A 16,749-nucleotide genomic window follows, 5' to 3' on the forward strand; every position below is an offset into this window, starting at 1 on the left:
TAGTGGATGTTGAAAAGGGTGGGGAGAGCCTATGCACACACGTGAAAATGTAAAAGCTATCTGATTTAGTTAATATTGCATGTAGATTGTAAGTCTACACAAACCAAGATTCAGATAATTTCTTCAATCTGAATTAACACTATCAGCTCAGTTCATCTGCTGAGGTCAACAAGGAAACTGCACACTAGCTGTTTTTCTGATTTATGCAAAAAAGAAAATTAAGTTTCTTCCCCAGCTTTTCAGTCCAGAACTGATATTATACCACAGGCAAGGTATTCCTTCCATTGTCAACATTCATGGGGTGACATGTGATGAGGTCTACTTGGGTTTAAATTTACCTGCATTAGCACTTATATGCAAAATAGTCCCCAAAGTTAAAGACCACATGACCTTAGAAGTGACTCTAAAAAATAAAATGGCCCTTCTTGGAAGACTAGAGCAAAACATCCAACCATAGTTATAAGAAACCTTATCAGAAATGTAGCCCCTTATGAATTACACCTCAATTTAAAAAAGTAGCCCCAAAGAAGCAGCTCTGAAAAGAGGAAAAAATATAACTTAAGATATCTTGAAGACCAATGTGAATATAGGTTCAAAAGATAGATAAAAGAGATACATTTTCATAAGACTACCTAGGATTAGGCTTATAATGTATTCTAGCATTTCAAGTTTATCTCTAGTTACTAAACATCAATTTACAAATAACATGTTCACTTTTTATTCCTTTAACAAAAGGGAAAATTCTAGTTTCAATTCTATCCAGTGGAGGGGAAACTGAGAAAACAAAGATTCAAACAGTTCCATGCAAATATCACATTTTTCAAATGGAAGAACTCCCAACTAGACCAGAAGTTCATATTACTAATATATTTTTCATTGAAACAATTTTTAACAAGTACAAATACATGGCATTAAAGTTCAGAACCTAATATAGGCCTGACAATCAAGTCCTTGTTTTCTGGAAGAAAGGCCTCAAGTCCCACTCAATTTCCAGTAACAATGTTTTCACAGATCAATTTAATAATAAGGGGTTTTAATTTCCTTCATATTTTTGTTTTTACCATTCTAGTCTTAAAACTAGGTAAGAAAATTAGTCCAATTCCCTAGAAGTCTAATTGTTTTCTTTTGTAGCATGAAAGAATCCACAAAACTTTCCCCAAACTGATTCCCAATCTCCAATCTGTACTTAACGTGAGTCTTTTCATATATAATGTAAAAGGTAACTTACATAAAATGTACCCATGAACATTAAAACTAGTTGTTAGAAAGATTTAACTAGCTTTATAATTTAAGTTTTAAAACATAAATATTTGCAGCTTGATCTTCTGTTGACAATGATTGTCGGAGCCATGAATTCACCTAGAATTCAACATCATTTACAAATTCCCATTCATGCACACAAAACACACACCATTAACACACAACTTACTCCTCATGTCTTGAGAGAATCTTCTCTTCTTTAAATCTTTGGCCTCCCAGTCAATTCCGAGTTCAAATGTCTTTTAACTCAAACTTCACTCTCAGATTTTTAACAAGTTTTCCACCCACACTTCATCAATGCTTTTCCTAATCTTTCATGTTGCATTGCCAAACTCTGAAACCTGCCTCAAAGAGATCATCAGATAAAAGAAAATAAATGACATAGAAAGTGGTTATTTCAGAACAGAACATGGGAGGATCAGCACTGTTCAAGATTCCCTATTGGGATCACACTTTTACTGTAATGAATAATTGCTATCAGCAAGAAAAATCCAATGTTGGATTCTTTCATATTCTTTGGCAACTGGCCAAAGAACCTACCAAAAAAGTTTGGGAGTACACTCTTTCTTCATACAAAGTGCCCCCATGGGAACACCAGGATAGCTGCAATTCATCTGAGGCCTCACCTGTAGAAAGAGGCTGTCAGAGACAGCCAGGACACCCACTAGTTTGTGGAGATCCCTGAGAAAGTGTGATTTTTAAAATCTGGACTGTACTTAAGTTTCACCTGCCTTTTGCACTGTATTCATAGGAAGTAAGTAGCAGCTGGTCTCCCAGCACTCATACTACTTCTCTCCACCTAGGTTTCCTGTGTAATTGCTATGGCTTTGGACTCTCACAACTGATATTCTGTATAACTTGAAAGAGTAATTATGTCTCCTAATTCCAGGTTTGCAGTTTCCAAATATCACTTTCAGTTCTTTATTCAGCCAAGTAGCCATATGGACACCAACCATCTATGTAAAAAGGTTTTCCTCAAAGATATGACTTAACACTGAACATTTAGGAAGTAGCTATACTAAAACAAGCCAAAAATTTTCACTTATGGTTGGTTTCTGAGATAAAAATCTGTTCAATATAGAGCCTAGTGGTTTGTTTCTTGTACAGGTCAAAATGAGAGCTGTGAATTCACTACATCCATTTAAAATAAATAACTTATGTGAAATACAGATTCTGGCATAGATATAAGATGTGAAATTCAAAATCAATGGATTGAACCTGCATGTTTCATTTGCTCACAAATTTGCACACATATTCTGCAAAAAAGACAATTGCAGCAAAGGAAAAGGAAAACTGCCCTTTTGCAAACAAGACTAAAAGCATCCCTCCAAAGAGGACAAAATAAACATGCATATATATGTATAAAGTGTTACTGTTCAACACAAATGCTATTTCTAGAAAAAAATTGAACTGCATAGGTTAAAAAAAAACAACAATGTGCAACATCTTAAGCCATTAAAGCACCAAAAAAAAAAAACAAAAACAAAAACAAAAAAAAAAACCCCAAAAAACCACACACACCAAAATCATTGTTTTTATGACAATTAACACACACAAATAAGAAATATTGATCAAAATTCAGGAAGTAAATACCTGGACTGATACAATGTCCACTGTTGGGAGAATTTTTCTTCAATTTAAATGTCTCTTCTCATCTCTAAAAAAATTTTAAAGTGCTAACTTTATATAAAGCAGGCAAATTTTTCAAGTAATTTGCTATTTACGTATGCCAATTTTTATAGCGCTAAACCAGGAACTAAGAAAACACTAAAGTGAAACAAGACGACAGACATGGCGAGAAAAGTGACAAATTACAGCCAGACAAAGCAACGGAATGCTACAATACCACCTTGGCCTTCTCATTTCAATTAAATGTATAAACTAACAGATTTAGGAGTCTGCTGGTTTAGTACACTAACTTCCTTGGATATGCTAAAATTTACCCATCAATAGGTGTACAGAATCCTAAGAAAAAGAGTGCCACTTAAAAATCAACATTGGACACTAATTAAAGCAATTTAAAAAATAAAACGTTGTCTATAACTATAAATGAATATTAAATGTAATAGATCTTATAAACTAAGAACTGAAGCCTTATCCTACGTTTAATTACTCCTGCCCTTTAGCTGCTTTTTCAAGGAAGTATACATTAACCAAATGGCGATTGAGGTGCTTGCTATAATCTTTTTCCTTTCGAAAAGAACGATCACAGAAGATACAAACAAAATCTCCCTCAGCCACTTTGCCTGCCAAGGCCTCCTTAGCATTTTTCCTGCTGGTTTCTTGTGGAACTGGCCGGGCCCCATTCAATCCAGAATCATCACTACCCTCTGACATGTTGTCACTTAGATCACTTCCATCATGACTATGGATGCCTTCGTCTTCATCCATTTCCTGAGACTCATTTACTGCCGTGGTGACAGGAGGTGATGTCGCAGTAGTTTTGGACACTGCTTCATGGTTTTCTATTGCTAAGGGAAGCAGCAGTGGTGACATTTGTTCTTCAACTGCTGAGTCTTTGCCAGGGGGATTCTCTGTTTTGTTCTCATCAGTGTCCATTTCCATTTCACAAAGCACTGCGCCAGCCTGACACTCACCATCTAAAGTTTCACCCTCTGGCATATTCAAGTTTTGTTCAGAGGATGAAATATTAGCAGATTCATTGATAATAGCAGCAACACCAGCTAGACTTTTATCTGCCTCTTTTACTTCTTTTTGAAGAGGGGCTTCTTTATTTCCTTCGTCTTCGGTGAATAATTTTTGGTCTTTTGACTCCTCTTCTGTTAAGTTTTCCTTTGGCAGTGGTGTTGATGGTGGTAAGAGATCTCTCGCACCCACACTTTCCTTTAGAAGCTGGCTATCTTTAACAGGCACTAAGCCAACTTCAATAAGGACTTGCTCCTTCTGTGCCATTTCACTCTGCGTGTGGGACTTTTCCTTTTTATTATCTTTTCGAGGAGACTTTTTGGGAATTGGTTCCATGTGAAGAGGAGGCTCTGTGGGAGGAGGCTCCATCTGAACTACCTCCATCTGAGCAGGCCCCACAGAAGGAGGGGACTCTGTTGGAGCAGGCTCTGTGGCAGGAGGCGGCTCCCTCTGACCCATATCCGTCTGAGCAGGCTCTGGGACAGGAGGTGGCTCCGTCTGCCCAGGCCCCCTTGGAGAAGGCTCCGTCTGAGCAGGCCCCCTGGGAGAAGGCTCTGTCTGTGCAGGCCCCCTGGGAGAAGGCTCCATCTGAGCAGGCCCCCGGTGAGCAGGCCCCCTGGGAGAAGGCTCCATCTGCACAGGCCCCCTGGGAGAAGACTCCGTCTGAGCAGGCCCCCTGGGAGAAGGCTCTGTCTGTGCAGGCCCCCTGGGAGAGGGCTCCGTCTGAGCAGGCCCTTTCTGAGCAACCTCCTTCTGAGCAGGCTTGCTGCTTTTTTTACTGGACTTATTTTTCAGAGTTTTCTTCTTTGTACTTTTCTTCATGCAGGTATTTTGCTTTTTATTCTCCTCTACTTTGTTGTCACCTTTTGGCACTTCCTGATTATTTTTGGATTTGCTTTCTGCCTTCTTTTTCTTTTTTGTCACAGGTTCCTCCTCGTTAACAGGATCTTGTAAGGGATGGGCTTCAGCTTCCATCTTCCTTTTGCCTTTCTTGGTTTTACAGGTTGCTTCTGAATTATTTCCTGCGTGCACATCCATTTCTTTAGTTTCCATTGCTGATTTGCGAGTTCTGGTAGTCACTTGGATTGAAGCATTACTACAAGACTTTTTCTCTTTTGAAACATTATCTTTTTTCTCCACTTTTACAGACTTCTCATTCTTCTTTCCAGCCACATCCCCCTTTATTTTTGTCTGTTCTATTTCTGTTTTTTCATTGGTAATGTTGTTATCAGGCAAGTCAGCCTCTCGCTTTTTGGTTTTCTTTAGTTTCACTTTTGAGACATCCATTGTTTTATTAGGACAAGTAGGATGCTTAGATTTGAAATGATACTGCAGATTACACTTCTTAGAAGCTGCATAGTCGCATACAGGACAATTGAACTGCCGTGGATTCACATGTAGCTCTACGTGTTTTTTGAAGTTACTTCTATCTGCTGTTTTGTAGTCACAATGTGGACAGTTAAGAGGTTTAGGCCCATTATGAACCTGTCTTGCATGGCGGGTTACTTCATGTTGATTAGAGGCCACATAACTGCACTGATCACATTTAAATGGCTTCTCACCTAAAGGTAAACAAGAGATGTTAGAGAGGACAGAGATTAAGAAATGAATTCAAGTTTTTATTAAAATATAGGGAATTGGATATATGTTTAAAAAACACACACAAAAACTATTCATTGAAAAGACTGTATCATGCACTTTACATTTACCATATTTATTTGTAGATCTTTTCTCTACCCCTTGACATTAATTCTCACACCAAATGCAGGAACAATGATCTCATTTAAGCATCATCTTCTAAAAAGTTCATGAAGCTAGAGCTCTCAAACACTATACGAGAACAGCAATTCATCAAGAAGTACACAACAATTATTGGCAAAGTTAGTTGGGTTCTGGATGTGAATTTTGGGACAAGGGCACTCAAAGAGAAAAGATAATTTTAAATGTTTTATGTTCAGTTAAAACAAATGTATAATGGAGCAGAATGTAAAATTCCCATCCATTTTGAAGATAAATCTTGAGACTTCAAAAGAAAGATCTTACACTCCAGGCTATATTCCCAGATCTTCCATGTAGAAGTTGTAAAACAAAAGTTTTGGCCTCAGGGAGCAAAAGGCCTTTCCTTTAAATTTAACTCTTTTGTCCATCCCTGCAAAAGTAAAGTTTCACTCAGCAAGTTCTTCCAGCCAGAAGTGTTATTTTAAAGCAAAAATATAGTAAAGCCAGAAACCCTTTCTTAATTTTTCCCTACCTTCTTCTAACAAACGAACAAAGAAACTACATAAATGAGAAAGGGCATACAAATAGATATGGTATGTAAAATAATTGAAGAAAGTCATGATCACAGATCACAGGTACATACAAAACCAAAACCACCCCCACCCCCAAATTAAAGGTGTAAGATTAACACATTCTACCTGAATACATACCCATCTAGATCACACTCTAGTAAATATTACCAAATGGTATCCATACCCCACTGGTCCAATGGAATGCATAGTAGAAAAATGGAAATTGACATTTATGAAAATTCATCTCTCAAACATTATCAAATTCATAGCAAATCTAATTTTTTCATAAAGCAAATTTCTCAGACATTAAGTAAAACCATGGTAAGCTTTACATGATTAAAAAAATGTCTGATGATAAAAATAATCACAAAAACAAAAACTTATCCAGGTATATCAGATTGGCTATATAGCTAATTGGACAACTCATTTTCCACATTAGTCCACTAAGAGATTCATAAATAGAGGTTTCTACAACATGCTGCATTACTTGGCCCTTTCTTGTCCTCTCCATAAATGACCTCAGTGGAGATAAACATTTGCTTAACATATATAGACACAGAATGGGGAAAGATAGGTGACATAATGGTTAAGGATTTTTTCTAGAGGGGCACCTGGGTCATTCAGTTGGTTAAGAGTCCACTTTTGACTTCTCAGGTCATGATCTCACAGTTCATGGGATGATGCCCCACACTGGGCACAGCGTTGACAGTGTGGAGCCTGCTTGGGATTCTCTTTCTTCCTCTCTCTGCCCCTTCCCCATTCATACTCTCTCAAAATAAATATATAAACTATTAAAAAAAAAGAACTTTTTCTAGAATGAGACTATCTGGGAGATCAAATAAATATGGGCTCTTTTCCAACTCACTGAGATATTAAGCAACGTACTGAAAACTGTAAGGTTCAATGTCCTTACCTGTAAAATACTTTAAGTGCTGTGAGCTATAAAATAATTTAATCTATATAAAGCACTTAGTCTGGAGCAAAGAGTCAAGCAGTCCAAATACATTACCTATAAATCATCACTTTCAGAACCGGTAATTTAGTATGGGTAAACAAAAGGCAAGATTCATGTGTTTATCCTGCCTTTCCATTTTTTTAAGTTTATTTATTTATTTTGAGAGAGAAAGAGAGGGAGAGAGAGTGAGAGAGTAAGAAAAAGAAAGAGAGACAGAGAGAGAGAGAGAGAGAGAGAGAGAGAGAGAGAGAGAGAATGAATGAATATCCCAAGCAGGCCCTGCGCTGAGTGCAGAGCCCAACTCGAGGTTCAATCTCACGACCAGGAGATTGACCTGAGCCAAAATTAACAGTCAGACGCTTAACTGAGTCACCCAGACACCTCTATCCTCTTTTCCATTTAAACCCTACCTCTAATAGCTGATGAATGAAGTTTATCTTTTTATGAAAACATTTGTGCTAATAGAAATATCACCATTGTATAACTCCTAACTAATAAGGGTATTTACATAGCAAGCATCAAAGTGCTAGCCTCTACATATGAAATGGTCAGAGAAAGGGAGTTCATAAAAATCTGTTTAAATTTTGATGGCAAAGTTTACTTGCTCCATTCCTTCCCCTCAGTTTTATTTTCTTGACATTAAATCTTGCTTGTATTAGAAGATTTAATCAAAACTTTATAGTTTATTAGTACCTAGGTAAATATAATTTTTTGCCTTGTATCAATGATTTTAACTTAATTCCTTTCCAATTCTAATAATATTTATCTGTTTTTCATCTTCATACATGTATCAGATGCCTATTTTATTCTTCCCAAATTAACTTAAAGGTATACAGCAAATTCAAAAGGAGAAAGTTTTTTTATATGCTTTACATGTTTTTATCAAGAACCTGGAAAGAATAGCAAGGGACCTTTATAACCTTTATTTCTTTTTGACAGAGACAGAATAAGAGCGGGGAAGGAACAGAGAAAGAGGGAGACACAGAATCTGAAGCAGGCTCCAGGCTCTGAGCTGTCAGCACAGAGCCCAATGTGGGGCTTGAACCCACAAACCACTAGTTCATGACCTGAGCCAAAGTCAGATGCTTAACCGACTGAGTCACCCAGGCGCCCCACAAGGGACCTTTTTTAGAGTAGTGAGGCACACAATTGATTACTACCCAGCAATAAAAACAAAGTTCTGATAAAGCAGCATGGGATGAATGTCAAAAACATTTTATAGAAAAATATTACAGTAATCTTTTTGATAGAAGTCAGAGTATCAGTTGGGGGTAGATAGACTATGAGGGAGTACTGACTGGAAAGGGTAAGGGGAAAACTTTTCTGAGGGTGTAGAAATGTTTCAGTTCTTCCTCCAGGTGGCAGTCAAACCGGAGAAACCATGTGAAGTCACTGATCTGTACACTTCAGATACATGTATGCATTTTCACATGTGTAAATTGAACCTCAATATAATACTGTTTAAAAATGTATTCTATACACCTGAAATTAACGTAACATTATATATCAACTATACTTCAATAAAAAATGTTTACTGACAACAAAACCCCAAACTGCATAGTAAGTTGAATTTGACATGACATGTTAAAATGAGAAAAAAAACAAATATCGTATGATTTCACTCATATGTGGAATTTAAGAAATACAACAGAAGAACACAGGGGAAGGGAAGGAAAAATAAGATAAAAAGCAGAGAGGGAGGCAAACCCTAAGACTCTTAAATACAGAGAACAAACTGAAGATTGCTGGTGGGGAGGTGGGTGGGGGATGGGCTAGATAGGTGATGGGCATCAAGGAGGGCACTTGGGATAAGCACTGGGTGTTGTATGTAAGTGATAAATCACTGAGTTCTACTTCTGAAACCAATACTACACTGTATGTTAACTAACTTGAATTTAAATAAATATTTTTTTTTAATGAGGGGAAAAATAAAATAGCAAACAGGGAAAAAGCTTATTCTAGAATTCATGAAGACTGTCAAACCACAATACCTTTCAAGTAAGTCCAGCTATTAAAATAGTGCCTCCATAATAATTATCAAATACTTGGTGAAAGGAAAATAAATTTATTGAATAAAATATTTTTCCACCTTAAAAAGAGTAATACGTGGAAGTGGAACTTGGTAAGTTGTTAATCTCCTTTAACAAACATCTATTACACTCATTATGGAAAAATATTCAAGATGAACTCCTATGCTAGCAAGACGGGGTACTAGCCAAATATTTAACAGCATATACAAAACTAGATGTATTTCATCCAGAATTAAGTATCTCATCCAGGATGAAATGGTACCATTTCTGAGAATAAGAAAGGGAGAACATATAATGTCAGTGTAATTAAGACTAGCCAAGTGAAGGATACTTTAATACCATTAGGGAGAAACACCAATAAAATGGAGAATAACACCAGATAAGGTTAGATTAATTTAGTATAACAATTTTTCACCTAATCAACATTTTGATCCTTTCTTACTTTGCCCTAAAAAGACAAACCCTATGGATGAAGCTAAAATGTACCAACTCCATAGAGTCTAATCTCTTCCAAAAATAAGAGACTGAGCACAGTTTTCTTCCCTAAAATACACTCACATGAACAAGGAACAAACATGCCCATGGGGACCTTAAAGTTCAGACTCCGGGCCACAGATGAGGCACCCAAGATATTCACTCCATGCAATCCATTAAAAAGAAAAAACTACCAACCCAATTTGATCTAACATTGCCATACTTTACTTACAAGCGCTACTGGCAACTTCTATTAAAAGCATTAAAATATAGGATCTGCTGGAAATAACTGCACACTCATACACAAAACAAACTATTTCCTATTTGAGTCTCAAACCATTGGCATCCAATAAAAGACAATATCTGCTCTCTCTATACACTGTGGTTTCAATTTCATTATGCTATAGCTTCTTGAGCCATTTTCTGAGCCATAATGTTCTAACACTGCTGATAACTGAAAACGGGAGGGTAGGCAGTTTAAGGCGAAATCTTAGCTCTTCTTCTGATTTAAAGGAATGACAACCTTAGATAAAGCATTTATCTTACACCTGTGTCCTAATCCATAAACTGGGATTAAGTATTTTAGAAGTACTAAGATTAATTTTTCAGTGCCTGGCATGCATATAATAAATAATAGCTACTACTGGGATGCCTGGCTACCTCAGCCAGCAGAGCATGCGGCTCTCGAACTCGGGGTTGTGAGTTTGAGCCCCACATTGGATGTAGAGATTACTTAGAAAAATAAAATCTTAAAAAATAATAATAATAGTAATGGGACACCTGGGTGGCTTTATCAGGTAAGCACATGACTTGATTTCAGCTCAGGTCGTGATCTCACAAGTTCATGGGATCTAGCCCTCATGGGGCTATGTGCCAACAACAAGGCATTCTCTCTCCCTCTCTCTCTTAAACATTAAAAAAAATAGTAGCTACGACTCATTAAGAGACTTTTAAAATACTTGCTGTACTATAACAGCGACTAAGGAGTATCATCTTTTTTAACATAGTGAAGAGATTCAAAAGACAACAGCTAGCAAACACAAAAATTATTCACACAGAAGTTACTGACTAGTGTAAAACACCAGACACTGAGACAGTGACACAAGTATTATTGACTCAATGAAAAAGATACAAGTTTGTCATCATTCTAATCCAGTGACCCAGCAACACTAATAATGGGTCAACCAGATAGGACTTCAAATGAGACACATTAAGTAGAATTCAAGCATTCAGATTTAATTTCCAGTGTACAATTAATACAAGGCACAGGGTCAAAGGAAAAACTACATGACACCATGAGAAAGCAAATAAGACAAATCCAGAAAGGGGGACATTCTACAGGAAAAATGGCCATATTCCCTCAAAGCGTTAGTTTAGTTTCCCCAATGGTAAAACAGGGACAGTAACAGAACTTATACATGATAGTACAGTAATAAAGACTAAAATGAGGGGTGCTAGGTGGCTCAGTGTCTGACTCGATTTCTCTCTCACCATTTATGAGATCAAGCCTTGCATCGATCTTGGGATTCTCTCTCCCTCTCTCTGCCCCTCCCCTACTTGCTCTCTCTCTCAAAAGTTTTTTTAAAAAAGACTAAAATGAGTTAACTCATACAAAATTCTTAAATGTTTTAAAGGCTAGGTCACATCTATCAAAAGAACATGATGCCTACCCTCAACGAAGCCTGAGAGAGCATCCAAACTACCCTTAGAAAATGAAACCAGGGCGTACCCCAAAGCAATAAAATCAGGTTTCTGGTTAAGTGACTCAACTAATAGCTTAGGAGATTTAAAAGGAACATTCAAAGTATATTAACATGACAAACGTGTAGGATGAAGAAAAGCTAGCACACATATTATGTGACCCCTTCGCAGCTGCTCAAGTCAGAATCTGTAATCAAGTGTTACTCACTGACTTAAAATAGTGATATCCAAGAGAAATAAAATACAAGCAATATATGTAATTTTAAATTTTATAGTAGTCACATTACAAAAGTAAAAAACGGATAAAATTAACCCAATATAACCAATGTCATGTCAACATGTAATCAGTATTTTAAATTTTTTAAAGTTTTATTTATTTAAGTATCTCTAAACCCAACATGGGGCTCAAACTCAAGACTCCAAGATCAAGAGTCACATGCTCTTCTAACTGAGCCAGCCAGGCACCCCAAAATAGATATTTTACATGCTTTTATTCAGTTTGAATTCATCTATGTATTGTATACATTTCAATTCAAACTAGCTACATTTCACAAGCTCAACAACCACATAAGGCTGGTGGCTATCCAGACAGCACAAATTTAAGGCAATTAATTATTAAAGGGAGATGGGCCTATGTATACTTTTGTTAACAGGAAGATTTTAGCATAGTTTCCCCACAGGGGTATATATTCTAAATTTGGAAGTAGGGTATTCTGATCAGATGTGGTAGTTCACCAAGGATCAACTGTAGCCAAAATGAATTAACCATTCAAGACCACCTAAGCTAACATTTACTTTTTAATTTTGCCATCTACCTATCTTGATAATGGAGACCAATTCTGGTTGGTGATCATGATTATTTCAGTCACCAGAGTGGACAAATCTACTGCATTTATAGTCCTGCATTTTATCTATTACAGATTAATAAACTGAGATCCTGGATTATCTATTTTAGTCCTGCATTTTATCTATTATAAATTAATTAATTGAGATCCTGGATTATCCATTATTCTTTAAAGTTTGGCATTTGTAAATCAGCCCACAGAAACCCTATCAGCTCTCAAAAGAGGACAAACCCACAGTTCAGGGACTGAAGTTAAGAAGGAATCCTTGTAACCTGAAAACCACACACTATGAAATTTGGTGTTATATTGTGTTGGGGTGGGAGAGAGGGTTAGAAGGTAGGGGTTGTATAATAGCCTTAGTCTATGCTAGTAGTTCAAGTTTTATTAGTCATATTAAGTTGAAGATCTGGTGAATATTAAGAACCCTCTGCCCAGAAAAGGTGCATGCGTGCATTTACATTCAGTTTCAAGAGTTCCACCTATGGATTCCTTGTTAAGAATCTACATTTAAATACAGCTCCACATGAATACAACACCAATTTTTCACTCTAATTTCTAATTATTAAAAAGAAATCATAAACTGCTTTTAAAAATAAATCAATCATAAACAATGACCCAGTTCCAGGTCTAGAACTTCCTTATCATGACAAATTGTTTACTAAAAATCATAGAAGAGTTCCCATTTCTCACCAACCTGAATGAGTACGCATATGTCTAGTTAGATGAGTCTTCTGAGAACTTGAGTAAGGACAAAGTTCACATTTATATGGGCGTTCTCCTGCAAGAATATAATAATTAGGGTTAAATACGGTAAATAAGGCAAATACAATTCTAACAATATAGACAATATACATACAGTACTGAGCTTTTTTTTTTTAAAGTTTATTTATTGAGGGGGGTGGGGATGAATCCTAAGCAGGCTCTGCACTGGGCTCCATAACCCCATGTCCATGCTTCGATCATGATACTTAATACCTTGTATTTATAAATCTCTTTATTTTCTTTCTTAAACCAGCTCCGTGAAAAAAGATAATGAAAGTAACCTTTGTTGAGCACTTACTATGTACCAGGCATATTCTAAACACTTTTTCTCTCTGCAACAACCTTATGATGTAGGTACTTCCCGTTACACACATGAAGAAACTGAAGGGTGCCTGGGTGGCTCAGTCAGTAAGTGTCCGACTTCAGACATCTCACAGTTCCTGAGTTTGAGCCCCACATCAGTCTCTCTGCTGTCAGCACAGAGCCCACTTCAGATCCTCTGATCCCTTCTCTGCCCCTCCCCTGTTCACACTCTCTCTCAAAATAAATAAACTAAAAAAAAACCTTTAAAAAAATGTTGAGCATATTCCTGTAAAGATACATAAATGACAAGTAAGTATATGAAAAGATGCACACTATCTTTACCAATGACAGAAATGCAAATCAAAACCACAATGAGATGGAAGATTTCATACCCACAAGGATGGCTATAATCAAAATGACAGATGTTATCAAGTATTGGTTAGGATATGGAAAAATTGGAATACTCATACACTGCTGGTGAGATTGTAAAATAGTGCAGCCACTTTGGAAAAGTTTGGCAGCTCCTCAAAACCATATGGCCTAGCAACTCCACTACCAGGTATACACAGATGACCCTTGAACAACATGGGCTTGAATTGTGCAGGTCCACTTATACGTGCTTTTTTTTCCCCAATAAATACAGTACAGTAGTGTAAATTTATTTTCTCCTCCTCATGGATTTTCTTAACATGTTTTCTCTAGCTTACTTTATTATAATACAGTATGTAACACAAACACAAAATATGTGTTAATCGACTGTTTATGTTATTGGCAAGGAGTCTGGTCAACAGCAGGCTACTAGTGGTTAAGTTTTGGGGGAGTCAAAAGGTATATGCAGATTTTTGACTACATCGGGGTTGGTGCCCCTAATCCCTGCATTGTTCAAGGGTTAACTGTACATACCCAAGAGAAATAAAAACTTATGTCCACAAAAACTTGCAAATGAATGCTCATAGAATTATTCACAAAAGCAAAAAAACAGAAACAATCCAAATATTTTTTTTTTTAATTTTTTTTAATGTTTATTTTTGAGACAGAGAGACACTGCATGGGCGGGGGAGGGGCAGAGAGAGAGGGAGACACAGAATCCGAAACAGGCTCCAGGCTTTGAGCTGTCAGCACAGAGCCCGATGTGATACCACAAGCCGTGATATCATGACCTGAGCCTAAGTTGTACACTTAACCGACTGAGCCACCCAGGTGCCCCAACAATCCAAATATTCTAACTGATGAATGGATAAACTAAATGTTGTATATCCCTCCAAGAGAATATTATTTGGCAATAAAAGGAAAACAAGTACTGTGTATACAACATGGATGGACCTTGAAAACATTATGCCAAGTGAAAGAAGGTAGTCACAAAGGACCATATACTAACTGTATGATTCTATTTACGTGAACCATCCAGAATGGGCCAATCCATAGTTAGCTGTATGGTAATGTAAAATGTATCTCCATCAAGCTATTACCAAAAAAAGTTAATGGAAGAAAAATTAAATACCATTATAAACATAAAGGATCAATTAAGAATAATTTATTTTAAATTCCTTATAACAGAATAGATTGCTTCTATCTGTTCAATTCTACAAAATACACATAACTACTCTAGAAAACTTAGTGATTTTTCAGTCACAAATAAAGGTTAAAATGTCATCTTTTAAAGTAAAATTTGTGAACTGGTTAAATATCAAACACACAAAATTAAAAATCTTCTGATTGAAGACCCAAATAAAAACAATCCTCAGCCCACCACCATGATAATTAACCATAAAAAGAGAATCAAACTTTGATTCTTAGTTGTATCTAACCTTGGGCACATGACTTCACAGTTACCTCTCAGTAAACATGGACTATTATAACTTATCTTGTATTCCTCAATAGACGGTTCTGAAGATTAGCATAAGTACCTAATACTGGGCACTCAATAAAGAACAGAAGAAACCTATTAAGTGAATCTGAAAACTAGACTACTTAAGTGAGAAGTGATTCTATTGTTTTTTAACTCTTCAGCACTAAATGAATTTATTTTTCCATAAATACATACAATCTTCAGAACCATGCATTTAACACCAGATACTCACACTTTATATAATCAAAATATTATCCTCCAATGTATACACTACCAAACTGTTTTAAAATGCTTTTAAAAAAATCATAAATAAGGTGACATTAAGGAGAAAAGAATCTTTTCAAAAAGCATTGAGACCACACAAATTTAACGCTAAAATGTGAAATGAGAGATACATACAACCAATGTTAGCCTTCTGTGGAAATAATCAACATTAAATTAATGTGGAAAAAAAGGTGTGGGTGGTACACTTCAGTACACAAAATATACCCTTAAAAAGGAGCAGCTGGGCCACTCGGTTCGTTAAGCCTCCGATTCTTGATTTCAGCTCAGGTCATGACCTCTGCCAGCACAGAGCCTACTTGGGATTCTCTCTCTCTGCCACTGCCACACACACATGCACGCGCTCTCTCTCAAAATAAATAAACATTAAAAAAAAAATTAGTCACCTAGACTGCAATTAGATTAAAATAAAACACTACACAAAAAAATTAAGAAATGGCAAAGAATTGTTTAAAAAAAACACTTTACATGGGGCACCTGGGTGGTTCAGTAGGGTTAAGCGTCCAACTTGGGCTCAGGTCATGATCTCATGGTTTGTGAGTTCAAGCCCGGCATAGGGCTCTGTGCTGACAGCTCAGAGCCTGGAGCCTGCTTCAGATTCTGTATCTCCTCCAGTCTCTTCCCCTCCCCTGCTCACGCTCTGTCTCTCTCTGTCTCTCAACAATAAATAAATGTTAAAAAAAATTTTTTTTTAAAACACTTTACAAAAAAATTGGAAATACACACAAAATACTGAATACTGAAACACTTTTCCAGTTTTCACCATTTTTTTTTTGGTTCTAAAAATATTCTTAAATTGACAAATTTAAATTTAAATTTATTGTTGAAAACATTTTTAGCTTTTTAGGAAATATATGAATTAGCAAAATACAACTGACCAAAAAAAATCCCAGTGTATCAAGACAAAAGCACTGGGGTGCTGATATGGTGATCAGGAGTACACATATTTGTAAAAGTTCATCATCAGTTATACCTCAATTAAAACAGTTCATCAAAGTGTACAGATTAAAGTCATGCCATGGTTACTACCTTAAAGCTCTACAGATCACAGCCAATCTAAATTAAGCCCTAAGGTTCTCAAAATATTATTAAATGAATATCAAGTACTTATGGCTGAAGTATATATGCTAGCTGGAATTTAAGACATTGTAGATGAGGCTAGTCTGTTTAATTCAAACTATTAAGTACTTAATGGGGTAGAAGTTCCAAGTAACTTTCATTTCCTATGCCATGTAATTTTATAATGTTTGAACTTTTTCAATTCTGAAATTAAAATGGTTTCAAAGTATGGAGATAGTCAAAGGTTACAACAAATTCCAAAAGATCTACAAATTCTCTTATTTGACTAGAT

General features: G+C 36.3%; 1 protein-coding gene across 14 annotated transcripts in view; it reads right to left on the reverse strand.

Annotated features, from left to right (window-relative positions):
* Window positions 1-16,749, reverse strand: part of REST (RE1 silencing transcription factor) — a 103,065-nt gene that overhangs the window by 20,390 nt on the left and 65,926 nt on the right. For 5 of the 14 annotated variants that reach the window (XR_006216996.1, XR_006216995.1, XR_006216994.1 and 2 more), the window contains exons 3-4: window positions 12,897-12,980; window positions 1,430-5,468 (exon numbers count right to left, since the gene is read on the reverse strand). Coding sequence is in view for 8 of the 14 variants with exons in the window: in XM_007075862.2 (XP_007075924.1) it covers window positions 3,370-5,468; window positions 12,897-12,980 (2,183 nt within the window). In the remaining 6 variants the exon portion in view is untranslated. Of the gene's footprint in view, window positions 1-32; window positions 5,469-12,896; window positions 12,981-16,749 lie in introns of those variants that run through there. The other 9 variants (XM_007075862.2, XM_042984456.1, XM_042984450.1 and 6 more) reach the window with 7 other exon arrangements.

This window comes from Panthera tigris, chromosome B1 (assembly GCF_018350195.1).
Source record: "Panthera tigris isolate Pti1 chromosome B1, P.tigris_Pti1_mat1.1, whole genome shotgun sequence".
In the NCBI taxonomy this organism is placed as follows: domain Eukaryota; kingdom Metazoa; phylum Chordata; class Mammalia; order Carnivora; family Felidae; genus Panthera; species Panthera tigris.